Raw genomic sequence first — 25,050 nt, 5'->3', positions numbered from 1 at the left:
AATTCCAGTCACCTCACTGAGGAAATTATGGTTACAAGAAGAATTCTGACACAAGACATAGCATCTAAGACATACCACTGTATTATTATGATTTGAATTCAATATTTATCTCAGAGTGAAAGCATATATTATTTGCATGCAGCAAATTTCGACACCAAAATAAAACAGGTTGCCATTCACCATTAACGCCAGTTACCTCGCATTCACCAAAACCGAACTACCTACCCAACAGGATTGTATTCGTTGGGTTTCCGGATTCTTCGAGCTAGCACTAGCAGTTAGAAATGCCTCTCCACAAATGCTGCTAAAGACGCCAGCACTATTACAGATGCTCAGGTACAGCGTCTGCCAGCCAAGCAGACACCTTCAACACTCGCAAACCACATTAAAGTCACGCTGCCCCACAAGATGGTGCTAGCACATTTTTAAAGACGCTGCTTCCATTGCCAACAAATGCTTTTAGAAGCCTTGAGGCTGTGAAGGGATTCTCCCAAAGGTATTGCATGTTAGGTGTCCTTTGAAGCACTTTAAACACTGTGAAGAACTGCACTGGGGTTTTTGGTGTCATTGCAATGGTCCTCCATGCCCAAGCACTGCACTGGTCCCAACCAACAGCGGGCAGGGGGGTCACAAAGGGGAAGCATTTGCCACTGGACAAAGGAGACCAGTTAAACAACTAGCCGGCCTCTCACTGGCTCTGTGTTACTAGCTGAAGGTAAAAATATATTTATCAGTCCGTTTCTCAAAAGGACACACATCATTCAGCCTATTTATTGACAGCAGGATGCAGGAGACCCTGATAGCACAGCTGCTACTGAATACCCAATCACCATCTTCTGCATTTACTATTTATGGATTTTTACCTTCTACCCATTTACTACATGGAGTAAACATACAAGTAAGAATTAGAAGTGATTAAACACAGTGGCTTTTGAAACCACTCTAAAATTTCCAGTGAGAAATATATAAAATAAATTTTGGGGAAAATAAACAAACAAATCCTTTCCACCATTTGCTTTTCTTCTAGTTACAAATTAACTTGCAATGCTACAGGTGGAACACTGCCAGATAAGTATCTGGAATCTTTCAATCTGGAATTGAAAGATCTTTTACAATTCTGCAAAGACAGTAACATGTATGCATGCATGCACTACATATTCAACCTATGTCTGGTATTCTACAGAGACTTTCAAACATTGCTGAGACTTTAAGTTTTGATTATTTTTCTGTATTCTGACCTACAAGTTCCCTAACCTTTAAAATTACGCAATTGCATACAACTGCCAATAAAAATTATTTCTCAGTTTCTATAAAAAAAACAATAGCTAGCTTTTCTACCAAACCATCATTATACAAGAACCGACTATAAAATGGGTACTTCGATGAAAATGGATCCTCCAATTCCTTTATCAATGCTTCCCACAAAATAGCGCACTACACCAAAGAAAGCACTCTTCAAGTTTATGGAATAGAAACCAGTACTTTGAAGTTAACAAAAAAAACAAACAAAAACAACAAAAAAACACAAATAAACAAAACCCACCAGTGCCTTAAATGGAAATGCTCTGGCAACTAAAACTACTCAGCATATTACACGGGAGCAAAGAAAGCCTCAGGCACTGATAACAAAACAAAAACACTTATTTACAGATGTTGTGTATGTCTGTTAATTCTTTCCAGCTATTAATGTATAGAAGAGGTGCTGCCAAGCTAAAAATTGAAACAATTACTTCAATGAATAATTAATTAGTAAATGTGTGCTACCTTCTTTTTTGCTTTTAAATACCTCAGTCTTTAAATTATCACCCTGAAAGCGAAGTGACAGAATTCTACCTACCATGTCTACCACTACCAATTATTTGGAATACTCATCTTTCCCATTTTCCTAACAGAGAAGCTGGCTGAACAGAACTATGTTCCAAACTACAAGCACTATAAATATGCCATAGTTCTGGAATAATATTTGTGTTACAGTTTTGCCCTGAAGTTTCATCTGAGATGTTCACTGCTACATAAGCATACAAAAGACAAATCTCTTTCCCAAGAAGTTTATCATCTAAATACACAAGACTTCAGTAGCAGCAATAAACAATCCCTATCTTCATTTAACAAACAGGGACCCGAAGAAGATAGATTAAACTGCTTCTCCATAATCACACTGGTCACGTAGGATACCTGTAACAGATGCACAAACCCAAACGACTGTTGAAGTACAGCATCTTAACCATAAGACCACCCATATTCTAGACTGCTTCAGTTTTATTAATGCAGAGTCAAGCAGTATACTGCACAATGGGTTTGCTGTCAGACTAGAAAAAGAAAAGGTAACCGCAAGTTACCTTATAGGGACAACCTGACAATTACGCATGACCTGAAAAAGAGTGTGTAGAGGAGAAAGGAATGCATAATTTTGCCTAAGTATCTCTAAAGGTCTTGAAAAGCATGAATAGAATGCTGCCTCTTTCCAATAAACTCTCCCCATATGACAGCTGAAGTCTTCCCATAAGAAGTTTATCAGGAAAAAACACACACTCCCCCAAAACCCAACAGAAAATCAAGTCCTTAAATATCAACAGAAACAACTACATTTCTCACTGTTTCTCTATCCCTCTATCATTGAGCCATCCCAATTTTTTTCTACAGCAAATAAGGAAAGCCTTGTGGAAATACGGTAGTTATTCTAACATGGAAGAGTAAAAAAAAAAAAAAAAAAAAAGCCACGTAGAGTAGTAACTTATTAGAATATATAGATGAAATCTAGACATGATTTTAGGTAAAAAGTTTGCTCTTCCAGAACATGGACAGTCTGCAACCAACGCAGATGGAATCTCTGGAGCAGAAACACAGGTGAATGAAAGCAATGTGTGAATCTTCCCTATCATTTGCATGCTTGTGAAGTAAGAGTCAAACTCCTGTGTTTGAAGAAAAAAAATAAATTGTAAACATATTTCAGATATTTACCTTCTCTCAGTTCCACATAAATGAGGCAGGAAAGCCCTGTTTACCAAACAGAATTAAAAAGTTATTTCTTAAATGAGAAGAACTAAATGGTGCTTTTTATTGGTCTTGATTTTAACCAAATTTAATTCTTGCATTTCTCCAGTTAATAATGGACAGTTCTTTTTCAGCAGTAGTTTGAACAGGTGGCATTTAACTTGTAACATTATGCAACAATACAGCGTGCAATAGATTTATTTGAATTATTGTCGCAAATCATGCACTATGCTTATTTTTGAGACCAGGAATATTTGCACAGGACTAGGCATGTATGCATTTTAAAGAGAACGTGGACCAAAGGAAGATTCTTTTCTAAAAGGCCAGACAAGCCAAATTGTTAATCCTGAGTTTAAAACAGTAATCACTCCAACTGGATAAGCAAGCTGTAGTAAAAGCTATAATACTTATCCTATCGCAAACCCACAGTCTAGGCCAATATTCCTAGTAAGACAAAAAAGAGTATTTACTACCCATTAATTTATAAGCATGAACTCCAAAGGTGACTTCAGAACATACACGAAGCAATGCCAATGTCCCATGGAGTTTACAGTCTATATATACACTATGCAATTTTAGATTAAGAAAAACTGTAGCACAGGTCTATTTACCTTTCCCAGGAAAAGATATTTACTCTTTTACAATTTGACTAGGTCACTGCAAATTTAATAAGATCGTAAATAATAACGTTAGAGAAAGAATGAGGGCTATCTGTTGAGTTCTGCAAGAGTAAAACAATTAATCAGGCCTATCCAGAGTAGGCATGCCACAGTTTTATCAGGCTACGTGCTCACATGATGAAAACTCCCTCACTAAACATAAATCAGTTAGAATACAGGTTTCTGAAAACAACTGGTTTATTAATGTTAACTTAAAACCAGTTCTGAATCTTTTAAATGAATAAAACATACAACTTTGTCAGACAACAGGGAGACCCATTCCATATCAGAATTTACTCGGTGAACCTTGTCCTGTCCCCATCCCCCACCAAGTTTAGGCAGTCCTAGTTTACTTTCACTTCTTGTCACTACCTTGTCATACCTGCCAGTGTGACAAGAGATATCTCTTAAGGTCATAAAAATGTGAAGATCTCCTGACTTCCTAAGAGTTGCACCAGAATATTGTTTTGAACTTAGCACTCTGTCCACCTTATTTAATAGTTCTGAAATCGCTTCTGGCATCAAGTGTGCACCAAGTGCTTTCCACAGAATGCTAATGATTTAATTTTTATTTTTTTTTTTTACACAGCAGTTTGGTACCTTTTGTGGACAGATCGCTTAGAGTTGCAATTTGAAATCATTCTCTTCAAGTAAAGTTCATTTAACAATTACCTTGTCATTGTATTTAAAAGCAATATGCTACGTGTACCTTAAGGATTCTAAAGATTCTATGCATTTCAACAACAAAATGGGAAAAATTATTAATGCTTAAGCATATTACCAAAAAAAGGAAGACACACTGACAGCAGGGGAAAGCCAATCAGCTTTCACAGTGTAATCATAAATCAGTCTGGAAGTTGGAGACTGATTAGGCACAGTAAATAAGAAAAAAGCAAGGTACCAGAAACTAATATTCTATCAGTTATATTCAGGGTTTCAGCATATTTCAGATGGCCCTAGTAGAAGTCTCTTTAAAAGTTCGCTGGCAAAAGTCCCTTTAAGGTCTAATTGAAAAAGAACACAAGAAGAAAGCAGGATGAAAGTCAAAACCAAAGAATGTAAACAACAGAAAGAAGTAGAAGTTTGCAAGAAAGGCACCGTACTAAAAATAAGTGCTGCAGAAGAAATACCTTCTTAAATGCAGAAGTGATGTATATTACTGGCACAGAATTCTTAATTCAACATAACTCTTAACTCTTTACTCTTCAGCTAAGTAACTGAAAAAAGCAACTGCCCATTCTACAAAGTTCTCAAATAAAAACTACATGCTAATGGGAAATTAACCATCTTTAACTCTTCAGGGAAAAAGATGCAAAGACCTAGTAGTTATATGGCAACATACAGTTTATGTGAGTTCAAAGCAAGTTTGTTGCCAAAACCAACTATTTCTTGCCTCCCAACGATATTTGCCTGCACAGTATAGGAAAAAACCAAACAAACCCTTCATTCATTTTTTTTTGTTGTTATTGTTAGGTACTACAACTTAGGACAGAAAAGTAAGTTATTCTTCTCTTCAAAAACCTACCCTATTAAAGAAACTCTATTACAGAGCTTGATATTGTTATTATGCAAAAGAAACCGTGCTGGAAAGTTGCTTAGTCTACAGTATTAACTGAAATTGCAGAGATTTCTCTATGCGGTAGAGGAGCACATTTTCAAATTCAGGGGGTTTTTATCCTTACAATTAACGTGAGATTAAAGCTCCAGATAAAGCCCACAACGATTTCTAGCCCAAGGCGAACTCTTGTTCTGAACTGTAGGAGTGAATTTAAATGAGTATCTTACCTGCTTAGTTTTCTTTCGACTTCTTTGGTAGCTTTAGCTTCCAATTCTCTGGAACAGAAAGCGGTGTTGGTTTCCATGTCAACAGAATGCAGCACAAAGCAAAAAATAAAACTGGAGCGGGGTTAAGATACACACTGAGCTCCATATGTTGGTTTGTCAGGAGGAAGCAGGGAGACCACTGACTGCCAAGTAATCAAATGATATGTTTACCCAGGGACAGCGAGGCAAGCGGAGCATAGCCAACACCAGCGGCTACCCTTCCCTACTACACAACCTCTACTTAATCGTTTCAAGTACCCCGCGGAAAGCGATCCTGCCGCATCACTTTAACCCGAGAATCTGTTTAAAACACAGCAGCGAGATAAGCCCTCCTTGCCCTGTCAGCCTGCGAAGACCGGCGGCTACAAAGGGCTGCCGGCCCCGCAGGACCGAATAAGAACGAGCACAGCGGGTCAAAGCTCAGCTCCGCAGGGAGAAACGTCGCTCCGGGGCAAACGCTCCTCCCGCCGCCCCGCCGGCTCCCGCCCGGGCGGGCACCGCTGCCACGGGGAGCCCGCCCGCCCGCCCGCGACCCCGTCCCCCTCCGCCGGCCCGGGCCGGGGAAGGGCTTCCCCCCCTCCCGCCCCCGCCGCGGACCGGACCGGGCCGCCCCGGGGAGCGGAGGGGCTCCCCCCCCCCGCCGCCCGGCCCCTCCCCCGCCCGCGGCGGCCGGGCCCCCGCTGGCGCCTCAGCTCGGTTCGTCGGCGCCCGCCTTTCCCGCCGCCCGGCCCCGCCCGCTACCTCATGTATGTAAAGTGCTCGGAGTCCGGCCCGGCGTGGCTGCGGCCCGGGCCCGGCGCTGGCGCGGCGGCTCTAGGCGGCCTGGGCCCGGCACTGCGGAGCGGGAGGGCCCGGCAGCTGCTGCTGCAGCACCGCCGCCATTTCCTGCCTCCTAACCCGGCCGGGTCCGGCCCCGCCGCACAGGAAGGGAAACCCCGCCCCCGGGGCAGCACGTCCGGGTCGCCGCGCTCCCCCAACATGGCGCCGCAGCAACCGCCCTAGCAACGGGGTGGCGAAGCGCCGTCGCCCTGACATTGAGGCCGAGGCCGAGCCCGCTCCGAGGCCGGCGGCCGCCCCGCCGGGGAGCCCCTTTCCCGAGGGCTCCTTTGCGAAAGCCCGCCCGAAGGCCGGCCACGGCAGCGCGTGGGGACAGGGCGACCTTTTGTAGGGCGCCGTTCCCTTCGGCCGGGTGATCCCCTTTGGACGGAGCGTACCGCCGGAGTTCTTAGTTATCCTGAAAACACACGCGGACTTCCAAGCGCTGTCTCGTCAAACATCCTACGGAAAAGGGACGGTGGTTTCCCTGAGCAATGCAGGACGAGGCGCAGCCGGGAAGATGGCGTACGTTAGGTTTCCCTGTGTGGGACAGCTCTTTTGGGGTCTTGGCGCTGCTGGCTTGCCCAGCTCTGTCCCGAACTTTGGGGCGTCAATAACTGCCGAGGCTGATGGAAAAGAAGCATTAATTTGTAAATAACCGCCACAGAGTACGGCAGACCTTCCTCTTATCCTTCCACTGACTTTATTAGGTTGAGGGAGGGAATGGAGAAGTATCTAGCACTTGCAAACCTAGCTAGAAATTGATTTATGTGAACATATAGCTTAATCCAAAAAGTACACAGAGATACTCTTCAAACACATAAAATGAAGAGGGAAGAATGTATGAGCCCCGCTCTGCGTTAACTGTACAGTAGAAACATCCCAGAAATTAGAAAAATCAAAGCAGTCAAAGGACTGACAGGGAATAACGGAGGAAGAAGAACAGTAATGTCAAGACAGAGGGAAGCTGAGAGCAGACAAGAATTCACAGTCAACAGATCTGCATTCCTCCAGGCACTTCCCTGTGGAGAAGGTGGAGCTAGCATTGTGATGAGGTCTTCGTAGCCCAAACACTGCTGTCGAGGTTTAAGCCACACAAACCCAAAACAACTGCGAAAGTGAGAATTGGAAAATTCCTCAAAATGAAAGGGAAACGATTTCATTGTCCAAGTCCACAGAATAAATAATGGCAAGAAAGTATTTTTTAATATTTTGTGTGTTTTTAGCATCTGAAAGTGTTATCACTGGCATCAATAAGAAGCATAGATTAAGGAGTTTGCTTACAATACTACTTTTAAACTCTTGAGTCTGTTTAACATACCTGCATATGAAAACATTATGGCTAATTTCTACTTCCAATTTCCAATGCCTACAGGATAAAATTAGAAAGATCCAGGTGCACCCCTCTTAGCAAACTAGTAATAGAAGAGTGAATACAGATAATAGGTTTCCGTTTAGAAATTTAACTGAGAAGGAATTAGTGCCACACCAGGTACCCCGGTAGTGAGGATGTATCATAGTTGTAGCTACATCTGTGCAGAACAAACTTAAAAAAAATTTATTGAGCTATATTAGCTTTCAATATATGCTGTCTGGTCATAGGGCTCAGTTACTTTGGTGCACGGCAAAACTGACACTGAGACGGCTGCTTACTGGCATTCCTGCAATGAGTTCCAAAGCACGGGTTGAAAATACCCCAGCAGTCTGCAGAGCTACTGTTCAAGGGAATAATTGTTATTGTATGTGCCTACAGTACTGTTCAGGAGTTTAATTTTCTTCTCAACTCCCTTCCACTGTTCACATGGAAATAAGCATCATCCTGTCTGCTCTGTAACAAGAGCTACTGAGAAAAGTGGTTTTGCTGGCATAGGGAAGTTCTTGCTCTCTTATTGCATCCAGCTTGCACTTTATCACAAGCATTTACCAGCCCAGTTTCAGTTGGCCTTTATCATTCTTATTAATGCTAGTGAAAAAATGAATGCTATTTTATTGACCTGTAGAATAAATGGATGGCCTGGACAAATGAGCAATTGTCTCTGGAAATCTGCTGCAATATCCACTGTCTTTCTGCCAGCATGAATGGAGTATTTTTCAGCTGGAGAAGATCCTACATTATTAAGGAGGAGCATTTATGACAATGCAGTGTAGCCAGTAAGGGTATTTTCGTCCTCTTCTTAGAGGCTTAATAATATGGTGTGCATTGCTGTGAGCCGAACATGCACATGCATAAAGTGTTTGTATTATCTTCGATGTACTTAAAAGGGCACTGACAATTTGAAATCGGTTTCTCAGCTTCTATTAATAAGTTGTAAGTTAATTTGGTCTTGTTTATTTTTCTTCATATGAAAAAGTTTGGATTGTCATGTAATAGTGTGTAACTGAAAGCCATTATTTCCTGGCGTCTGATTCAGCTTCCTGTTACTGTTTCATTCACAGCAGTCCTGTTTTATCTGTCTTTAAAGGCACTACACTTGATGTAGGAGGACTGCTGTTAAGTCTGTCCTCAGTTAGGAAGGCTAATAAATGCATTATGTACTCCTGCTATGTCATTTTGTTAACTGTATTATGCCACTGTCAATAAAATTCATAGTCAAGGTCTGTAGCTTTCTTTATTATTTTAGATTGTTCTCTAATTTTATTTATGCACATGCTCCTAGCGACTAGACTGCCGCAGTGACTGCTTCCATTCTGCCTTGTAAATACTGCAGCTGGTTATACATTGTCAGCAAATCTGCTGCATTAACTAACCCTCTATTACTTATCCCATCATCTCCTGCTTGCATCAACATCATGATCTTACCTCTTTCACCCTCACAGGTAATGCTTTCTTTCAGCTAAGTTCTTACACATATGAAACTGGCTGGTGAACTCCTGGATACAGTAGAGAAATTCAGGCACCCTCAAATAGGAAGAACATTTTCTTCAAGAAGGAACAGAAGGTTGAACTTCACCCATGCAAAACACTGTTAGTCAAAGCAGTGGTGCTTAATAGGTCATGGCAGCTGGGTGGAAGCAGCACTAGATAGCCTCTCCTTGTTTTAAACCCTGCTGCAGAACTGCATATTGATAGGCCTTCTGCTCTGAATTCAGATTTCACCAGTCAACTTGTCACCTTGCAGAAGCTGTTGTGGAACATGCGCGACGATGTAGCAGGGTACACACCTGAACTGTGCTGGCTGGCCCCACTTCCTATCAGAAACAAGGGAGGGTAGTGGGGAGGAGCTCCAGGAGGAGTTGTCCACCAAAGAACTCTAGCTGCATCTTCTGAGCTCCTGTTGTCCCTTCTGATTTCCATGCTGCTCCGAAAAGCAAGGCAATCCCATTAGGTCCCCTCCAGAATATGTCCAGTGTTAATCACCCACTCTTGGCTTTAGCTTTAATACGTATTTTGTTGAGCATAAGGTTATTTGGGAGCCAAGGTCTGGGTCACCTTCTCTCCTGCTTACTACATTTTTTTAGTTCATTCTTTGTTCTTTTACTCTTGTGTTTACTGGAGCTTGGACCTCTGGACTCTTTGCTAAGGTCCTAGTTTCTGATTCTGCCAGCAAAGGGACAGGAAAATAACACCTCTGCACTTAAAAAGATGTATGTACCCCTCTGGTTTGGGAGCAGCTCTCAGCTGAAGAGTAGATAAATCCTTAACACCCATCTATGAAATGTCAGCCCTTCTCTTCCTCGTGGGCTCACTGTCTCTAGGAACCACCATCTTCCCAAGCGGGGAAGGAGTACTCTGGGTACCGTACACAGGGAGGAATCTGGTTAATGCCGCCAGCGATGCTTCCTCTGCACCCTGTCACTGCTGTCCTTAGAAAGGCGAAGCGTTTGCATGCATTACAGCATGTTGATAGGCATCACCTAATGTCCACGCAGGCTAGCGCCTGTGCACGTTTTGCTGTGCTCGATTACTCGGCTGGGAGGTGTTTGCCAGCTGGGCCTGCTGGAGACTTCCATCCATCTCTGCTCCCTTTCCCTGGAGAGATGGAGGTGTTTGGAAGCCGTGGCTGTGGCTCCTGGTCTCTCCCATGTCCGGTGGCCGAAGCTGGGCTCTGGCTGGTGCAGCAGCCGCCCTCCTGGCCTGCCTTGCACCTCTTCCCGCTGGTGGGAGTGGGAGGACGAGCGGAGGAGCTGCGGTGTGTAGGGATTGCAGGGAAAAGCAGAGGCAGCTGTGGGAAAAGCCCCACGGCTTGCAACGAGCCGGGGATTGACTCTGCTGCTGGAAAGGGGTGGAAGCGAAGGCTCCCTGTGCAGGGGAGAGCCTTCTCACACCGGCCGGCATGTCTGTCAGCACAGATGCTTCCCGGGTCTGATCTCTCTGGTCTAAGCAAAACAGTGAGGGTTTGGGATTTGGGAAGCGTTGTATTTGGTGGTGTTAGCACTGCGGTTAGATTGTCAGTCACTTTTCTGTTGTGCATTTGAATGGCTCCAAAGCGCTATGGTCATACATGGACATAGAAGTAATGGAAACAACTATTCAAGGGCAAACGACCTGCCCTGCATTCAGGCAGCTGCCAAAGATGGTTCTTTGCTGTTACATTTTCACCACTCGGTAAACATGCCCTTCTGGGCAGTGATCCCCAAATATCTTTTCCCAGCAACAGCAGCCACCATCTGCACTCTGCCAGCCTGGCATGCACACGGGTCCTCCCATCTTCAGATCCCCATTAACTTTTTAATTAGGATTTTCATATAATCAGAGTGAGAGCATAAACTGCAGGAGACACAGAAATGTACTGACTGAAAACAGTTAAAAATGAGCTGGCGCCATTTCAACGTTTCCCATCCCCTCCACCCTTCCCCTTTATCTGCAGTTTGCTGTCAAGGCTTCACGCAAGATGAAGGCTTCAGCATGGAGTTGGAAAGCCAACATATTAGAAAATACTTTCTGCTTAATGTCTGGGGAAAATAAAGCAAGGGGCTGCTTTTTTAAGGTGACGTGAGACATGCAGGCCTGGGAATGTGGAGAATTCGCCATCAATAACCCTTTGCCGCTTGTTACATTCAGCATCATTATACAGAATGAAGACGCTGTCACAAGCAAAACAGATTGTTTTCAAAATTGCACTTGACTTAAATAATCTAAATGAGCTGATCTGACAGACAAGGGAAAACAGTCTTCTCATTAACACAGAGGCTCTGTGTGTTACTCTGCTAGGAGGCTCCTTTCCTTGTTCATTGTAGTGGCTTTATTTACAGGATTTAAAAATAGCTCAGCCGATGGTAAGAGGTGGCGTTACAAAGGTACCAAACAGGCAGTGCTTACTCATAAAAACAATGCCTGCCCAGGAGTTGCTCAGTTAAGTCAACTGGACTATTTATGTTAGTGAGGAACATTTGGGTCTCTCTAGGATCCATAATTAGGAAGAAAAAGCACAAATGACAAAGTTGGAAGTGGCTAACAGAAAGTGTTCGGCTTGCCTCCCAAACAGATCTGGAAAACAGCTAGCAAAATCTTATGCTAAGGCTCGTGATTAAACAGTCGGTGCCTATTTTGCAGGCTGCAATAGCAAACAATCATTAGATCTGTGCTCAGGAGAAGAAAATTCACTGCCTTGCCTCCAGGCTCCCAGCGCCTTTCCAGCATTATCACCGTTACACAGAGTGATCAGAGCAGGGGAGAGCAGGCACTTGGGGTTATTAAACGAGAATTTAATCCTACCCTTTAAATCAGCAAAAAATTATAAAAGATAAAGAATTTCCCTGTGTTTTAAAGCTAGTCCAACTTGCTTTCCCTGATCTGTGTTTGGGAAGGCTGCCAACTGCAAAATGGAATCGCTGAGCCTGGATTTCACTCTGCATCCAGCCAATTACGCTGTCCTCACATCCCTGGTCTCTTAAGTGGTGCAGTGCAATAGATGTTTCCAATCTTTATTTATTTACCAGGGCTGCATTGCACTCAAAAGAAAATCACCCCGATGGGCTCATTGCCTCTTTCCCTTTTTGCCCATTCCTGCGCTCCACACTGGTCAGGCGTTAGCAAATACGGCCCAGTCCAAATTGCTCATGGAGCTGGTTGGAGGGTCTCCCCCAGCACTGAAGCTCCCCTCGAGATGCTGCTGCAGCAGTGGGGTCCGGCTGCCATGTCCCCTGGGCATCACCTGCGGCTGAGGCCGGCTCAGCTGATTTTGCCCGCACAGAGACTGCTGGGTCATTGTGTGCCGGTGTCTCTTTCACAGGCATGGTTCCTTCTAGCTTGCTTCTAGGTCTTTGCTAAATAGAAAGACAATTTCAGAAAGTAGTGGGGCACTATTTGGAGAGCCCACAGAGCTACAAACCACTGTCCTTCTTCACCACCAGCAAGAAGATGTGGATGACACGTGCAGGGAAAAGTGCTTTCCCCTTTCTTCTCACCCTCCAGTGCCAATAATTTGCCACAGACTCGTGCAAACACTGAGACGTTCATGGAGGAAACGGCTTCCCCCACCTTCAACCCACCAGCTACACTACAGCCACGGCAGAGCTCAGGCCCTTCCACCAGGATTAATCCTGGCTGGTGAATTGGTGAGAGACGCATGAGACAGTTCTCCAGAGAAACCCCTGGAGCCACGGGAGAGGGATGGGAGTGACTGGAGTACCAGAGCGGTCACCGACATGGAAAGACCCTCGAGGGCCTATGCGGGAGCAAAGACCACGCACGTGCTGCGCCCGCAGCCGGGCAGCTCTCGCCTTTGCCCCGGGGGGACGCACACCCTGCCTGGCCAAGTGCTGTTGTTTTTGTATATTTATTCTGTCCTCCATCATGTTTAACAGGAGTAAGCCTCTTTGTAATCAATGCTTATTGATCGTCTAACTCAACAACTGCCCTTTCTCAACACAGTACCAGATTAACAGATTTCACCCATTTCTTTTGCACTTCTCGCTGACAATAGCACAAATGATTTCCACTTTGCCACAGACTGTTTCTTTTTGTGCCAGCAATATTCTCTGGTTTAGGCTTCAGAAAGCGATTCATCTGCTGAATTTCCTAATTACAGAGAATAAAATAGGGCCAGGACACACTTTATTGAGCAGCACCATAGACCACAGCATGAGCTCTGGCACTTGTTAACCTCCTGGGACTGTCTCCAGGTGGGGAAGCGTCTTCATGCAAAGTCATGTCGGTGCTGCCAGGGACGCACTTCCATCAGTCGTTGTGCCTGGGCCACAGCTGGCATCTGCCACGATCTTTCTGTGCGACTCTGAACTCCTGTGCTCCCGTTTCTCCCAGCTGTACGTGGTCTTAGTCACCAACGATTCATAAACACATGATGCACCCTAATTTGTTAATGTTTGCAAAGGTCACTGCGTGTCCTGAACAGCAAAAAAAAATCCTAAAATGTGTCTTAAATAAAATTTTACTATATAGCTTATTTCCTCTGCTATATGATTAAAATAACTTTCTCTACTCACCTTTCTGAGCAGGAGACATGCAAATAAGTTTAAGCTTTAGGAAAAGCCACTTTAATTTTCAGGTCTATGCAAAATCTAGGCTCTGGTCCTACTGGCCTGGGTTTGCTTCTCTCCATCTGTACAAATCCAGAGCAGCTTTTCCCACCTCTTGCTCACAGTGGCTGAGGTGTGAGGCTTAAATGCAGCAGTTGCTTTTGGCCATGAAATGAAAGGCAAGATTTTGCATTGTGCTTTTGAATGCCAGCCAGCTAGTTCCTTACCTAGTTAGAGACTGAGACAATTCTTTAAGGGCAGCATGTTAGCCTAAAGAAACTGCTTTAATTTATCCTCATTATTATTTATTAATCAGTCCAGCAATGATCCGATATTGTGTGTCTTCCACAGCAGGTACGATCAGCTCTGAAGCTTTGGGGTGTGAGAGGATACACTGTACAACAGCCTGCAATGAATAAATGCAGTCACAGTATCTGGAATGATAAACAAATGCACCCAGAAGTAGCACTGTACAGTTATTTATATATAAGAACTGGCTCACTGCTGGCTCTGTAAAATGGCTCCCTGTTCCAGACATACGTATGCATATGAGTGGCTCTGCTGAGGTGTAGTTGCTTTGCTATGCTTTTCTTTCATTTAAAACATTTATTTATAAGTATGTGTCTGGGAATCTGGGGGAAAAATCCCCAGATCCCACATTTTAATTGCCTGTTCCAATTGGCTTTTCCAGATTTGTTCCTGCTGCCCATAGCCCTGTTTGCGGTGTGCCGCTTGCCCCGGTGTGGGCAGGGGTCCCCTCCGGCAGCCCCTGCACAGCCACCGCCTCTGTGGCAGGACCCCGGTGATGGGCAGCATCGCTTCGGCATGGAGCCGCAAGGCTCAGTCCCAGCCTGGAACACGTCTCCAGATCAGCAAGAGAAAGAAAGCTGAGATACCCTGACCCCATGCCCCAGACTTGGGTACCTGGTGGGCTGATAGACCAGAGATGTTAAATATGGCTGGCTGGCTGCTTTTTTAAAATGGGTGATAAGCACCAACTGACCAGCATAGACCTTTGTCTGTATAACATGACTGCCTCTGCCTCCTTCCTGACTTCTCATTTTCAGATCCACTGCCCTGTCACAGCGGTCCAGCCAGCAGCAGCACTTGCCCTCTGTCAGAGACAGGCTCTTCTTTTGCTTTTGAAAAGATGGGCAGTTCTGGGCAAGACTTCAGCTGGAAGCCAAACCAACTCTGCCTTGCACGTGTGCTCCGGGAATTAGCCATGCAGCCTCTCTGAGGGTCCCTCGGGGCCAGTTTGGGCTCCCCAAGAGCTGAGCTGTCCCTGCAGGTGCCTCTCTGCCCTGATCCTGCACGGAGACTGACCTGCTCCCCAGTGCGCTCCACGTGCCTGGGAAGGGAGTCATGGGGCCAGGCTGGAGAGGACGAGCACACAGCATTCCCTTCAATTATTCACACGCAGAGCTGGATAGCGTGTGATTTCCTAAGCTGGGATGTAGGAAACATCTAGGCTGACACCATGACTCCAGTGAAATGTGTCATGGGAACTGTAATGCTACAGCGGTTTATATCTCACCATAACAATGCAGTAAATTACTTAGAAGACTGTCTGAGGTTTAGCAAGATGAAAGGTCTTTCCTGCAAGACCTTTGAGGCCAATAGTTTCATGCCCACTTCCAGCTGCATGCTCACCCCTCAGCAGCAGCCAGGCTGTGGGTGATGTGGCCCAAGGCTGGAGAAGTCCCTGTCCCACCTGCGCCCCATAGCAGCAGGGCAGAAGACTTGGCATGACTGCATGAGCTTTGGACAGACAGCTAGCTGTTTGCCTGCAGTTCATCTGGTATTTTGATTTGCAGTCAAGAAATCAAGCCCAAACACTCAGTGGGTCTGAACAGTATACTTTATAAAGTGGGCATATGCAAATCTCCCCACTTGCTCCTGGGCAGGAGAGATGTTTTGCTCCAGGCATCCAATGCATTAGAAAGCTGCATCATGCTACTGATTTTGTGCACATCAGCTGAGGACACAAGTTATGTGGAGATTAGTTTCCAAAGAACACTAATTTTAAAGTGGTCTTGTCATGATTATTTACATTGCTCCTAAACACACCTGAAAATATATCTATTTGGTATGTCCACATATCAATGCAGCACAGCAGAGATTCATAGTATAAAAGACTCCAGAGTTATTCTCATAATAGAGGAAAGACTTGAGGTCTGCTGCTCTGGACTGACACTGACATCTCTGCCTTCCCTGTTACCAGAAGTGCTGTGCGTGACTCTCATTCATTCCAAGTCTGTGTTGACTTGACAAGAACTGCAGAGTATATCCCAAGTATTTCATTCATTTTGGTCTCTTTTCATTTATGCCTCTTACAAAAGGCTTATTTTTTTTTTTTACTTGGTCTTCTTTTAAATAAGCTGCTCTTGGTTCTCCCTTTCAGTTTGGTTCTGAGTGTCATAGACTTTCTAAGATCAAAACTGAAGAACTCTTCCTTTTTCACCACACTGCAAAGCAAATGCATTGCTTAGAGACAGGCTGATGTGGACTTTTGAGAACTACACTTTCAGTTAACTGTAAATGCTGTATTTTCATAAAAACAGACCAGTTTTACCTTATTAAGACTATCCACCTTAAATCATTGAAACTAAACAAAAAGTGAAGACTGCTTTTGAATTCATGGAGGGGGATGTGTATGTGTATGATAAAACTAAGGCAATTCTGGCCCGTTCCACTTGGACCGTGCTGGTTTCTGTTAGCAGCTCTTTGGGTGCTGGCGGGTGGCATCCCGCACCAGGAGAGGGTCCAGCCCTGCCGGGGCTGTGCAGGCTGGGTCCCCCGGACAACACTCCAGCAGCCCCCAGCACTTCGGGCTCCTCTCCCAGGGCTGGCAGCCCACCTGCAGCGTTCCAGCCACCGTGCCCATCGCTGGCCCTCTGCTCCCAGATGCTCCCCCAGGTCCTCCCAGGACTGGAGACCTTCCTCCTCCTCCTGCTGCTGGATAAACTCCCCGCAGCCACTGTCACGGGACTGGCTGCCCAGCTCCTACTGCCTTCCAAGGATGCCTTTATTAGAGGACAGGCTGCTCCTGGAGACATTTTATTTCTGGACAAGGCTAAGATACATGGCTCCTGCTTCTGCCCTTAACAAAGTCTTCACTGTTCTCCAGTCATCCTCTTCTTTTCCTCCTGCCGCCCTTCGTGCTCTGAGAGCATACAGGGAGGTCCTGGGGAGTGCCAGGACCTCAGCAATGACACACCATTGCCTTCTTTTGGGACCCCCTTTTGTGTCCCCTCCTGGCTGCCTCCCCATACCCTGGGGAAGGTCCTCCAAGGAACAGGTCGACCGGAGCCAAGGACCACAGTGCCTGGAAACCAGGATCTCGGCTAAACCTGCATCGATACACCTATGTATGCCTGTGCATACTTTTGCATATATCTTTGCACACTTCAGCAGATGTGTAATATCATCACATTTTTCTAAGCCTTGAACTCCCCTAGAAACAAGGATGGATACTGCAATTAACGGATCACACTCTCCAGCAAGTTGGCTTCAACCCTGCCTCCCTTGGAGGGAGCAGGCAGCCGCAGGAGGGAAGAAGCAGTAAGCTGGTGGCAGGATCCTGGCTTTGGGCTGCTCTTTCACTCCAGGCAGCTTTTTCCCCTGCCCAGGGGCTGGGATCTCAGCTACTGGGCTTTGCAGTTCAGCAAATCCAGCTGTATCTGAACCTCGTGGACAGGGTTGCTCTGAAAATGACACATCTGACTGTGAAAGAAAAATTCAGATATGCCTAGGTAGCAGGAGAGAAAGAAAATGTCTCCCCCCTGCTTGCTCCTGCCTGTCCGACACGCTGCAGCTGGCACAGACCCATTTTCGCAGGCTCTTAGCAGGGCGAGCTGCTGTCTGCGGGGCTTTTCCCCGAGTGCAGGTATCAGCCAGCTCCGCCGAGCAACTGCACCTTGGCTCAGGGGAAGAAGAAAAGCGAAGAAACAAAGTGTTCTCGCCCTGATTAAATCACATATATTTCTGACCAGCTATTTCACCAATAAAACAAAGGCTGCTTTGAAATGGATGCCTGGCCTGGCCGGCTGCCAGCGCCGAGCAGGAGACAAAGGCTGGGAATACAAATGCGGCGCTGGAAGTGGCGAGCCAAGGATGCCTCTGCGGCAGGGAGAGCGCGTTGCCATGGAGACACGGTGGCCAAAGCGGGGAAGAAAGGACCCGCACTGGGATGGACTGGGAGCCACCGGAGGCTCGGGACCCAAGAGACAGGGGCACTGGTCCCTCCAGTGCGCAGCTGGACCCCCAGAGCTGGGGCTTGCGCCTGGGAGGCAGGACCAGATGCCGGCTCTTCCTCACGCCGGTGCCCAGGACCTGGGCTGTCCTGGTGGGCGAGGACAAGGAATGAGGTTCTCGGAAAGCATACGCGCTTTAAACAGAAAGGTGGACACTTGGGGGTTCTTGTGCAGCTGCCAAGCACCGGGCTGGCCCCATGAGGTGCCCCATCCCTGTCCTCATCTCTGCTCCCTGGACTAAGGGACCAGGCAGGAGAAAAAGGGCAGCTCATCTATGAACAGGTCGGTCAGATCGATGGCAACTCCCACCTGGGCAGAATAAAGCAGTCTCAGCTCGGAGGAAAAGCACTTTCTCCAAACTCTGTGCAGCTCTCCAGGTGTAAAGCAGAGAAGGAAGGCTGCCGCATGCCCAGAGGATTGCTGCCGCGGTGGCTCTCCAAAGGTGAGAGCCTCAGGATGGGGCAGAGCGAGGGCAGCTCAGGCAGGAGAGGGGTGACCCTCCAGGGAAGCCCGATCTCTAAGTGTCAGACTGTGGGTGGAAAAACTATGGGAAACAGAAGGCGAGCCCTGAACCCCTTGAGGATTAGGATCAAATCTGAGCTTTATACATTCAGGTCATCAGAAAGGCAGTTTTGAGGGGGGGGGACTAGGTGGTTATTAGCTTTCCCCCACTGCCCACAGCTGTATAAACACACCCTTTGACTGGGTACTCAGATACCACGGGGAGAAGTAAAAAGGGCAGCATCGTTACAGGCTGACCGAGGGAGAGCTTCCCAAGGGTAAAGGTTCAAGTAGTAGAAAGTGTTTGAAGGTGAGACAGAAATCCTACGGAGGACTTCCAGAGCCGGGAAGGGAGCTTTTCCAAAAACTTCATGGAGCCCATCAAGGCCGCTGCCGGGCTGGTCTGACCAAGGTGGGAGCGGGGCCGATGCTACAGCGCAGGGGTGTGACAGGCACTGCTTGGAAGGTGCTTGGGCTGGTGGGGTTGGCCAGAGAATCCTGCAAATATCTCAGTGGCAAAGTCACAGTCTCTGTCAAACACGGCAGAATTTGTCAGTGCTTTGTCAGTGCCGTCTTCATCTACCAAGGAGAGCTTTATGCTGCCTAAGCAAATTAGAGCCAGTCTATGGCAGATAGATATGTGTGCACCTACAGCTTTCACAGCTACTGAGGGTATTTTCCAGTCTAAGGAGAGGACAGGCACAATGAATGGCATCCTTAAGCAGACGGTGAAAATGAGGAGGGGGGGATCCAAGGAGGAATTCTCTTCCCCCCTCATTTCATCAATGCAAAAGCTGTCTGTGGCGGGAGGAATTGCTTTAACTGGTTAATGCTGCAGGCACAAACCCTGCTGAACTGGCCTGGGCGGCGATACAGACTGAGCAACCCATTCAGCACATCCAGCCCCTGCAGAGCTCTCAAATTATCTGCAAAAAGATTTAACAGTTGCTATGTAGAATTATTTCAACCAATTTTGGCCAGTGGGCTGCTCATCAATAGTTTGTGGTGACAAACACGATTTGTGTGCCTGATATCGGTGCAGGGTGATTTATCATTTAAAACACAGGAACTGCTCCTGTGTCCTGTCTGAATAGCCTGCAAGTCCACCCACACGGCTCCTGCATCCTGCCAGGATGTGGGCTGAGGCACTGGCCAGGCGGGGAGAATGTGGGGTTCCCTCCCCAGCACCCCCTGCCCTCAACTCTGCCTGCCCAATGCGATGCAGAGGACGCCAGGGCCACCCAGAGGTCTCTGCTCGGTGGCAGCACCCACCACCAAAGCTGAGACACCAGTGTCCCAGGCAGTGGGGAGAGCTCCTGGACATCACCCCGCCAAGCCCCCAGGGCCAGACCCACCCTCCGTCATGGGGGACGAGGTGGACCGTTCATCGCTGGTAACTCAGAAGTGAATGGGAAAGTAAATCCCGTGCACTTTTCATAAATCCCGAAGCCCTCGCTGGCTTCACAGAGCAGGGAAGGGAGCAGGAAACAAAACATTTTTTAAGCAATGGGAGGCACTCAGGTGCTGCCGTGATGAGGGCTATATAAATAGCTAGAAAGACAGATTAGACAGAACAGAGCACACTGTTAGCACCCGACAAATAATAAACGAAGGATAAGAATCCCCGGGGAGGCACTTTTCTAATAAATGACATTTTGATCTACAGCTTTAACAACTTGTCCCAAGCCATCATGTACTGAATTAGGAAAAGGAAACCCGTAACCTGCCCTGTCAGTCCTGAAGAGGGTCAGAGACGCATAAATATAGCTGCGTGGAAGGTAATGAAGACATTTACGGCGCTCGCAGAATGCCCATTCCGCTAGAATTCCTTGTCAGCTTTACTGCTGGTAAAAATAACCAGCTAGTTTTCTATTTTCAATATTGAACTACTAATACTGCAGCCTGGCCCTGTGGCTGCGGTGGGCAGAGGAGCCAGCTCAGCCCGGCCCCACGCTCCCTTTTATTCCGGCCCCTGCGGTCTCTGCAACACACGGTGAAACAAGAGCAAAAGCAACCAGGTAAGTGTAATTAACTCCTTCTGGCAGGCTAAAATCTCAAGACAGGTATTTTTCCATTTAAATTAAGTCCACGCTACCTCTGCAAATGTGCTGGAAGTCACCATTGTTTCTAGATGGTTGCGATAAACCAGGATGTGATTGCAATGGCTCCAAAGGCCAAAGAGCCCCATTCCCCACCAAATCAATTAGCAAACACCTTCTCCCATTCTTCTCAACAGCAGTCTGTGATCGGCCATCTCTGGGACTCACTTGTTCTTGTGTAGCAAACAAAACTTAATTTACCTTATTTTAATTAAAGCTAAAAAACTCAGTAGCCTTCAATTTCTCCCATTGCTTTGCAAGGGGAAAAAAAAAAGCCAGGAGAATAAAGTAACAGGCTGGAAAGAAAGGCCTTTGCAATAAACATGCGCCGGTTCTGTTGGCTTTTATTTAATATGTAGCCCTTTTCTTAAAAGAAATAATTATGTTTCAAAACCTCCTTTCCCTGTTCAGAGAGCTGCCTCTTTCCACATTAATGCTATTTGCATGCGCCATCTCCTCCTACCCCTCAATAATTTAAACCTTCATTTTTTATTCACTCAGTTGTCAGATTCATTTACATATCATATATCTATATTTAACACTGAGTTCGCTCGCTTTTTTTTTTTTTTAAACAGGAAATAGATTTCCCTTCTAATTTAACAACATCTCAGGGAACGGCTGGCTGTGAAGAGAACATTACTTACATTTGTGTCAGTTAGCAGAGATGCTAAACTCTCGTTTGATGGGAGGCCGAAACGCTGACCAGGGCTCGTCAGCCTCCCGTGGCCAAGCCCGTACCTTCGTCTTCTCCACGGGAGCTCCTCCTCTCCACGTGCACGGAGGGAAAACGACCTCAGTACCTGCCGCGGGCCGGGGGAGCGCGTTGGCAGGGGATTGCTCCAGGCTTCCACTCAAATATTTGCTATGGTTTGACAACTCTGCCTTTACTAATAGCGCGATGCAATTAATGTGATTGCTGTTAACGCTTTTTATTAATCGTCGGGTTTGTTGCATGTGTGGTCACAGGCGGGCTGGAGGGAGGCACGCCAGGAGCCTGCCCTGCAACGCCGGCTGGAGCAAAAGCATCTGCATCCCATGAGCCATAAAGCCCCTTGTACGGGCGCTGCTCCGGCTCCGGCTGCAGCCTCGGGGGCTCTGGGGGGGCTCACGCCAGCGGCTCCAGCCTCTGCACTCCCTCAGGGAAGGCAGCGAGAGCTCAGCCTGACCTTCACGGGAGTTCAGCCAGATCTGGCACGGGTTCACGCACCAGCAGACGCCGGGGTGATGAGGAGGTGGCACGCAGCCAGCGGGACTGCTGACAGCCCGGCTTGCCGCACGGGTGATGCTCAAGACGGATGAGCCTGGCAGCGAGCCCCTGCGTGGGGCAAGCCTCGGGAAGGCAGCTGCGTGTCTGCGGGGAATTCTGCATCTGCATAGCTCGGGGGTGGCCGCCTTTCAGCGGCGGGGAGGGGGTGTCCTTCAGCCGTCTCTGCTGTAAGTTCGCTCAGAAAACCAAGGGAAATCACCAAGTAAGGGTTCAGCTGACGTTACAGCCTCTCCATCCGGAGAGCGTCTGGCACATCCCCGCACGAGCGGTCATGCCGGAGCTCTGGGATCAGCTGTCTCTGACGTTTCAGAGTGGGCTCTGCCTGCCACCCGCCCGCCACGACCCCAGGAACAACGGGAGGCAACGGGGGGGACACAAACCAGGCTGCTGCAGAAAACCAGGGAGCAAGCCCATACGGCAGCGCCCTGCAGTGACCAGCACGATGCCGAGACCACGGTGGACGGTGGCATCCACCATGGTGAGAGTTGCGGCTGTGACAGGGATGGGGCGTTAAGCCCTGAACCCCCCCATTTGCTGGCCCACCAACAGCAGCCTTTGCTTGCTGAGATAGGTGAAGAACCAAAAGCCCCTTTCTCCGTCCTGCCCAGGCTTTGCTCTTGGACCACCCTGGCCTGACCAGGACAGCATCATGGGCCCCTTAGGAAGCATCCCTGTGGTGCTAGGATAAAAAAAATTCCTGTAAGCGCACTATCATGGGAGCAAAGGGTTATGTTCCACATGGATAGGCTTAAGACCTATGGAAAATAAACAGCATTAAAGGCAATTTGAAAGACAGGACATGAATGAGAAAGGGGTAAATCAAAGAGTCGGTCACTGAGAAGAGGCTCAGATCCCCCTCCCTCATTTTCCACATTACTAGAAAAAACAGTGAACTGATATCAGACAAATGAGCCCTCTGGACCCAATTTTTCAAGTTAATGAGCTGCCCTTGCAGCTCTTCCCCAGAACGGAGACTCCCAGCACCTACCCTTTGCCACAGCCTCTAATGAGCAAAGCCACCATCATCTATCTCAATATCTGCAGAAGAGATGGCTTCCATCTGACGCTAAGGATTTACATGCCACCCTCGGCATGAGCAGGACACAGCCTGGGTCTGCACGGAGGGACCCGCAGCATCTCTGGGTGGGAGCTGTCACGGCACCTCTCTAACCCAGGGACCGCATTTCGGCCAGCAGAGGGGCAGCCTGCCCGGGGCAGCTCTGCAAAGGATGCTGCAGGGCCCTGGCACTGGCTGACATTTTAAAAGCCGGGATGGTTCAGTGGCGGCTGCCTTCTGAGCGAGCGCTGATGGCTTGCCTGGCAAGCCCGGTGCGTTCCTGCCTCTCCCAGGATTCCACCATCAACCTTCAGCTGCGTTGGTGTGTTTGCCTGGTTCAGGATAACCTCTTGTTTCAGGAGGAAATTGCTTTTCTTGCCCCCAGGAACCTCTTTGCAGTGTTCATCGGGAGATTTCAAATGGACTTTAGTGTATTATTAAAATTCTCCCTCATAATTGCCCTTTGCAAGGCTGCGGAGAGGGAGGAGCGGGAGGTGCAGGACAGGGCTCCCACACTCGCATCTCTCTTCTACTATTATGCTTAAATTAACAGGGATTTTTTTGTAAGTTGAAGACTAATTTTCTCTTGGGAATAGATCATTAAATTACAGAATACTAATGAAAATTTACAGCATCCTGAGAGTGGGCAGGGGGAGGGGCAGAGGGAGCATTTTGTTGTTTTTTTCCATTTTTTTCCTGGCCCAGCTGGCCATGGCTGCAGCCAGAGGAGGGGAGCTGCCGCATCCCGGTCCAGGAGCACAGGAGCTGGGAGACAAAACGGACACATCCACAGGGGCTTGGAGGACGGGACCAACAACCCCCCAGCCCACGGAGAAACGCAGGGGCTGTGCAGCGAGGCCGGAGCTGCTGTTCTGCAGACCCCAAGAAAGGTGACAGTGGGGGACGAGGCCCCTCCATCCCCTTGCCACGTTGGTCGGAGCTCGGCTGCCTGCCGCCATCCTCCCTTGCGGGAGCTTTTCTTCCCCAGCCGCTGCTGCAGGCAGCGTGCCGGTGGTGCGGGGCTGCCTGTGCCGGGGGCTCCTTTGCCCCACGCCGTGCCCATCACCCCTCCCCAGGCCTGCCCTGCGGCAGCAGCAATGACCATCGCCCTGGCAACAGCGCTGGTGGGAGATGCAATGCATCACGGATTTATTAAAGAACAGCGGTTGCACTTGACGGCCGTATTTTTCCAGTCGAACTCAATTTCTTTGGAGCAATGAGGCTCAATAGATCTGGGAGTGTGGAAGCGAGGAGCTGCCTTTTGGGGAGGGGACACTTGGGAGCGTTATGTCTGGGGGGCTCGGAGTGAGGAAATGCAGATTTCTTTATTGCTTTGATCATACATAATTTAAATATTCAAACTACTCTGGAATTCATTGAATTATACATGAATTGCACAGGCAGCATTTTTGTAACTCCTGAAAGGCATTTTTTTTTTCTCTCCCTCTAAACCTTGTCTAACCTTAATTTTTTTTTTTATTTAATTTTTTAAAATCCAAATCAGTTGCATCCCAAATCACCTTGAGAATGGCGCCCACGCCAGCTCGTAATTCCACCGAATTAATCAGTGATTTGGTGATCACGGTTTGCTGTTGACTGTAACAACTAATGTATTTTATAGCAGTGTTTAGGGTCAGTCTAGCATGGTGAGAAAGCTCCTCTGAGCCTTACCTCCCCATTTGGGTGCTCCAGCACCGGCCAGGGCAGCAGCCGCTGCGGGTCCCCCTCCAGCAGTTGGGCTGCCCCCCGAGCGTGACCTGGCTCTCTGACCCCCCTTTGGGTTTGTTTTGGGACACAAAGCTCATGGAGCTGGTTGTGCAAGAGGCTGAGCACCAGGGCTGGGTATTCAAGGCGGTGCTGAGCCCCTGCCCTGGCCGGCGAGGCCACAGAGCAGACCCCAAACCAAAGGAGGTTCTCTCCCAGCCTGTGACCACAAAAGCAAAACTCCTCCCATTCCGGGAGCCAGAGCCAAATCTGGGTAAACTAATCCCAGAGCTGGGCATGGATTAATTTCTGCCCATACCAATAGGAAAAAACATGGCTGTCTAAAAGTAATCGATGCCAGAAGCATTTAAGAAGGACTCACAGGGGTGCTGTGGCTCTGGTTGGTTCTTCACGCTGCACCGAGAGCCAGGAGCGGATCCAAAATTATGCCACT

At 47.6% G+C, this 25,050-nt stretch overlaps 1 protein-coding gene across 14 annotated transcripts in view; it reads right to left on the bottom strand.

The window, feature by feature from the left end:
- The window catches only part of TNRC6A (trinucleotide repeat containing adaptor 6A), a 104,183-nt gene that overhangs the window by 47,867 nt on the left and 31,266 nt on the right, over positions 1 to 25,050 (bottom strand). For 9 of the 14 annotated variants that reach the window (XM_069810565.1, XM_069810566.1, XM_069810569.1 and 6 more), the window contains exons 1-3: positions 6,219 to 6,472; positions 5,439 to 5,486; positions 2,962 to 2,997 (exon numbers count right to left, since the gene is read on the bottom strand). In XM_069810565.1, the coding sequence (XP_069666666.1) occupies positions 2,962 to 2,997; positions 5,439 to 5,486; positions 6,219 to 6,457 (323 nt within the window). In that variant the 5' untranslated portion in view covers positions 6,458 to 6,472. Of the gene's footprint in view, positions 1 to 2,961; positions 2,998 to 5,438; positions 5,487 to 6,218; positions 6,473 to 25,050 lie in introns of those variants that run through there. The other 5 variants (XM_069810567.1, XM_069810575.1, XM_069810570.1 and 2 more) reach the window with 4 other exon arrangements.

The sequence above is a fragment of the Haliaeetus albicilla genome, chromosome 22 (genome assembly GCF_947461875.1).
Source record: "Haliaeetus albicilla chromosome 22, bHalAlb1.1, whole genome shotgun sequence".
Taxonomy (NCBI): Eukaryota; Metazoa; Chordata; class Aves; order Accipitriformes; family Accipitridae; genus Haliaeetus; species Haliaeetus albicilla.
The sequence above is the reverse complement of the archived record's forward strand: the minus strand, read 5'-3'. Positions and strand labels throughout refer to the sequence as shown.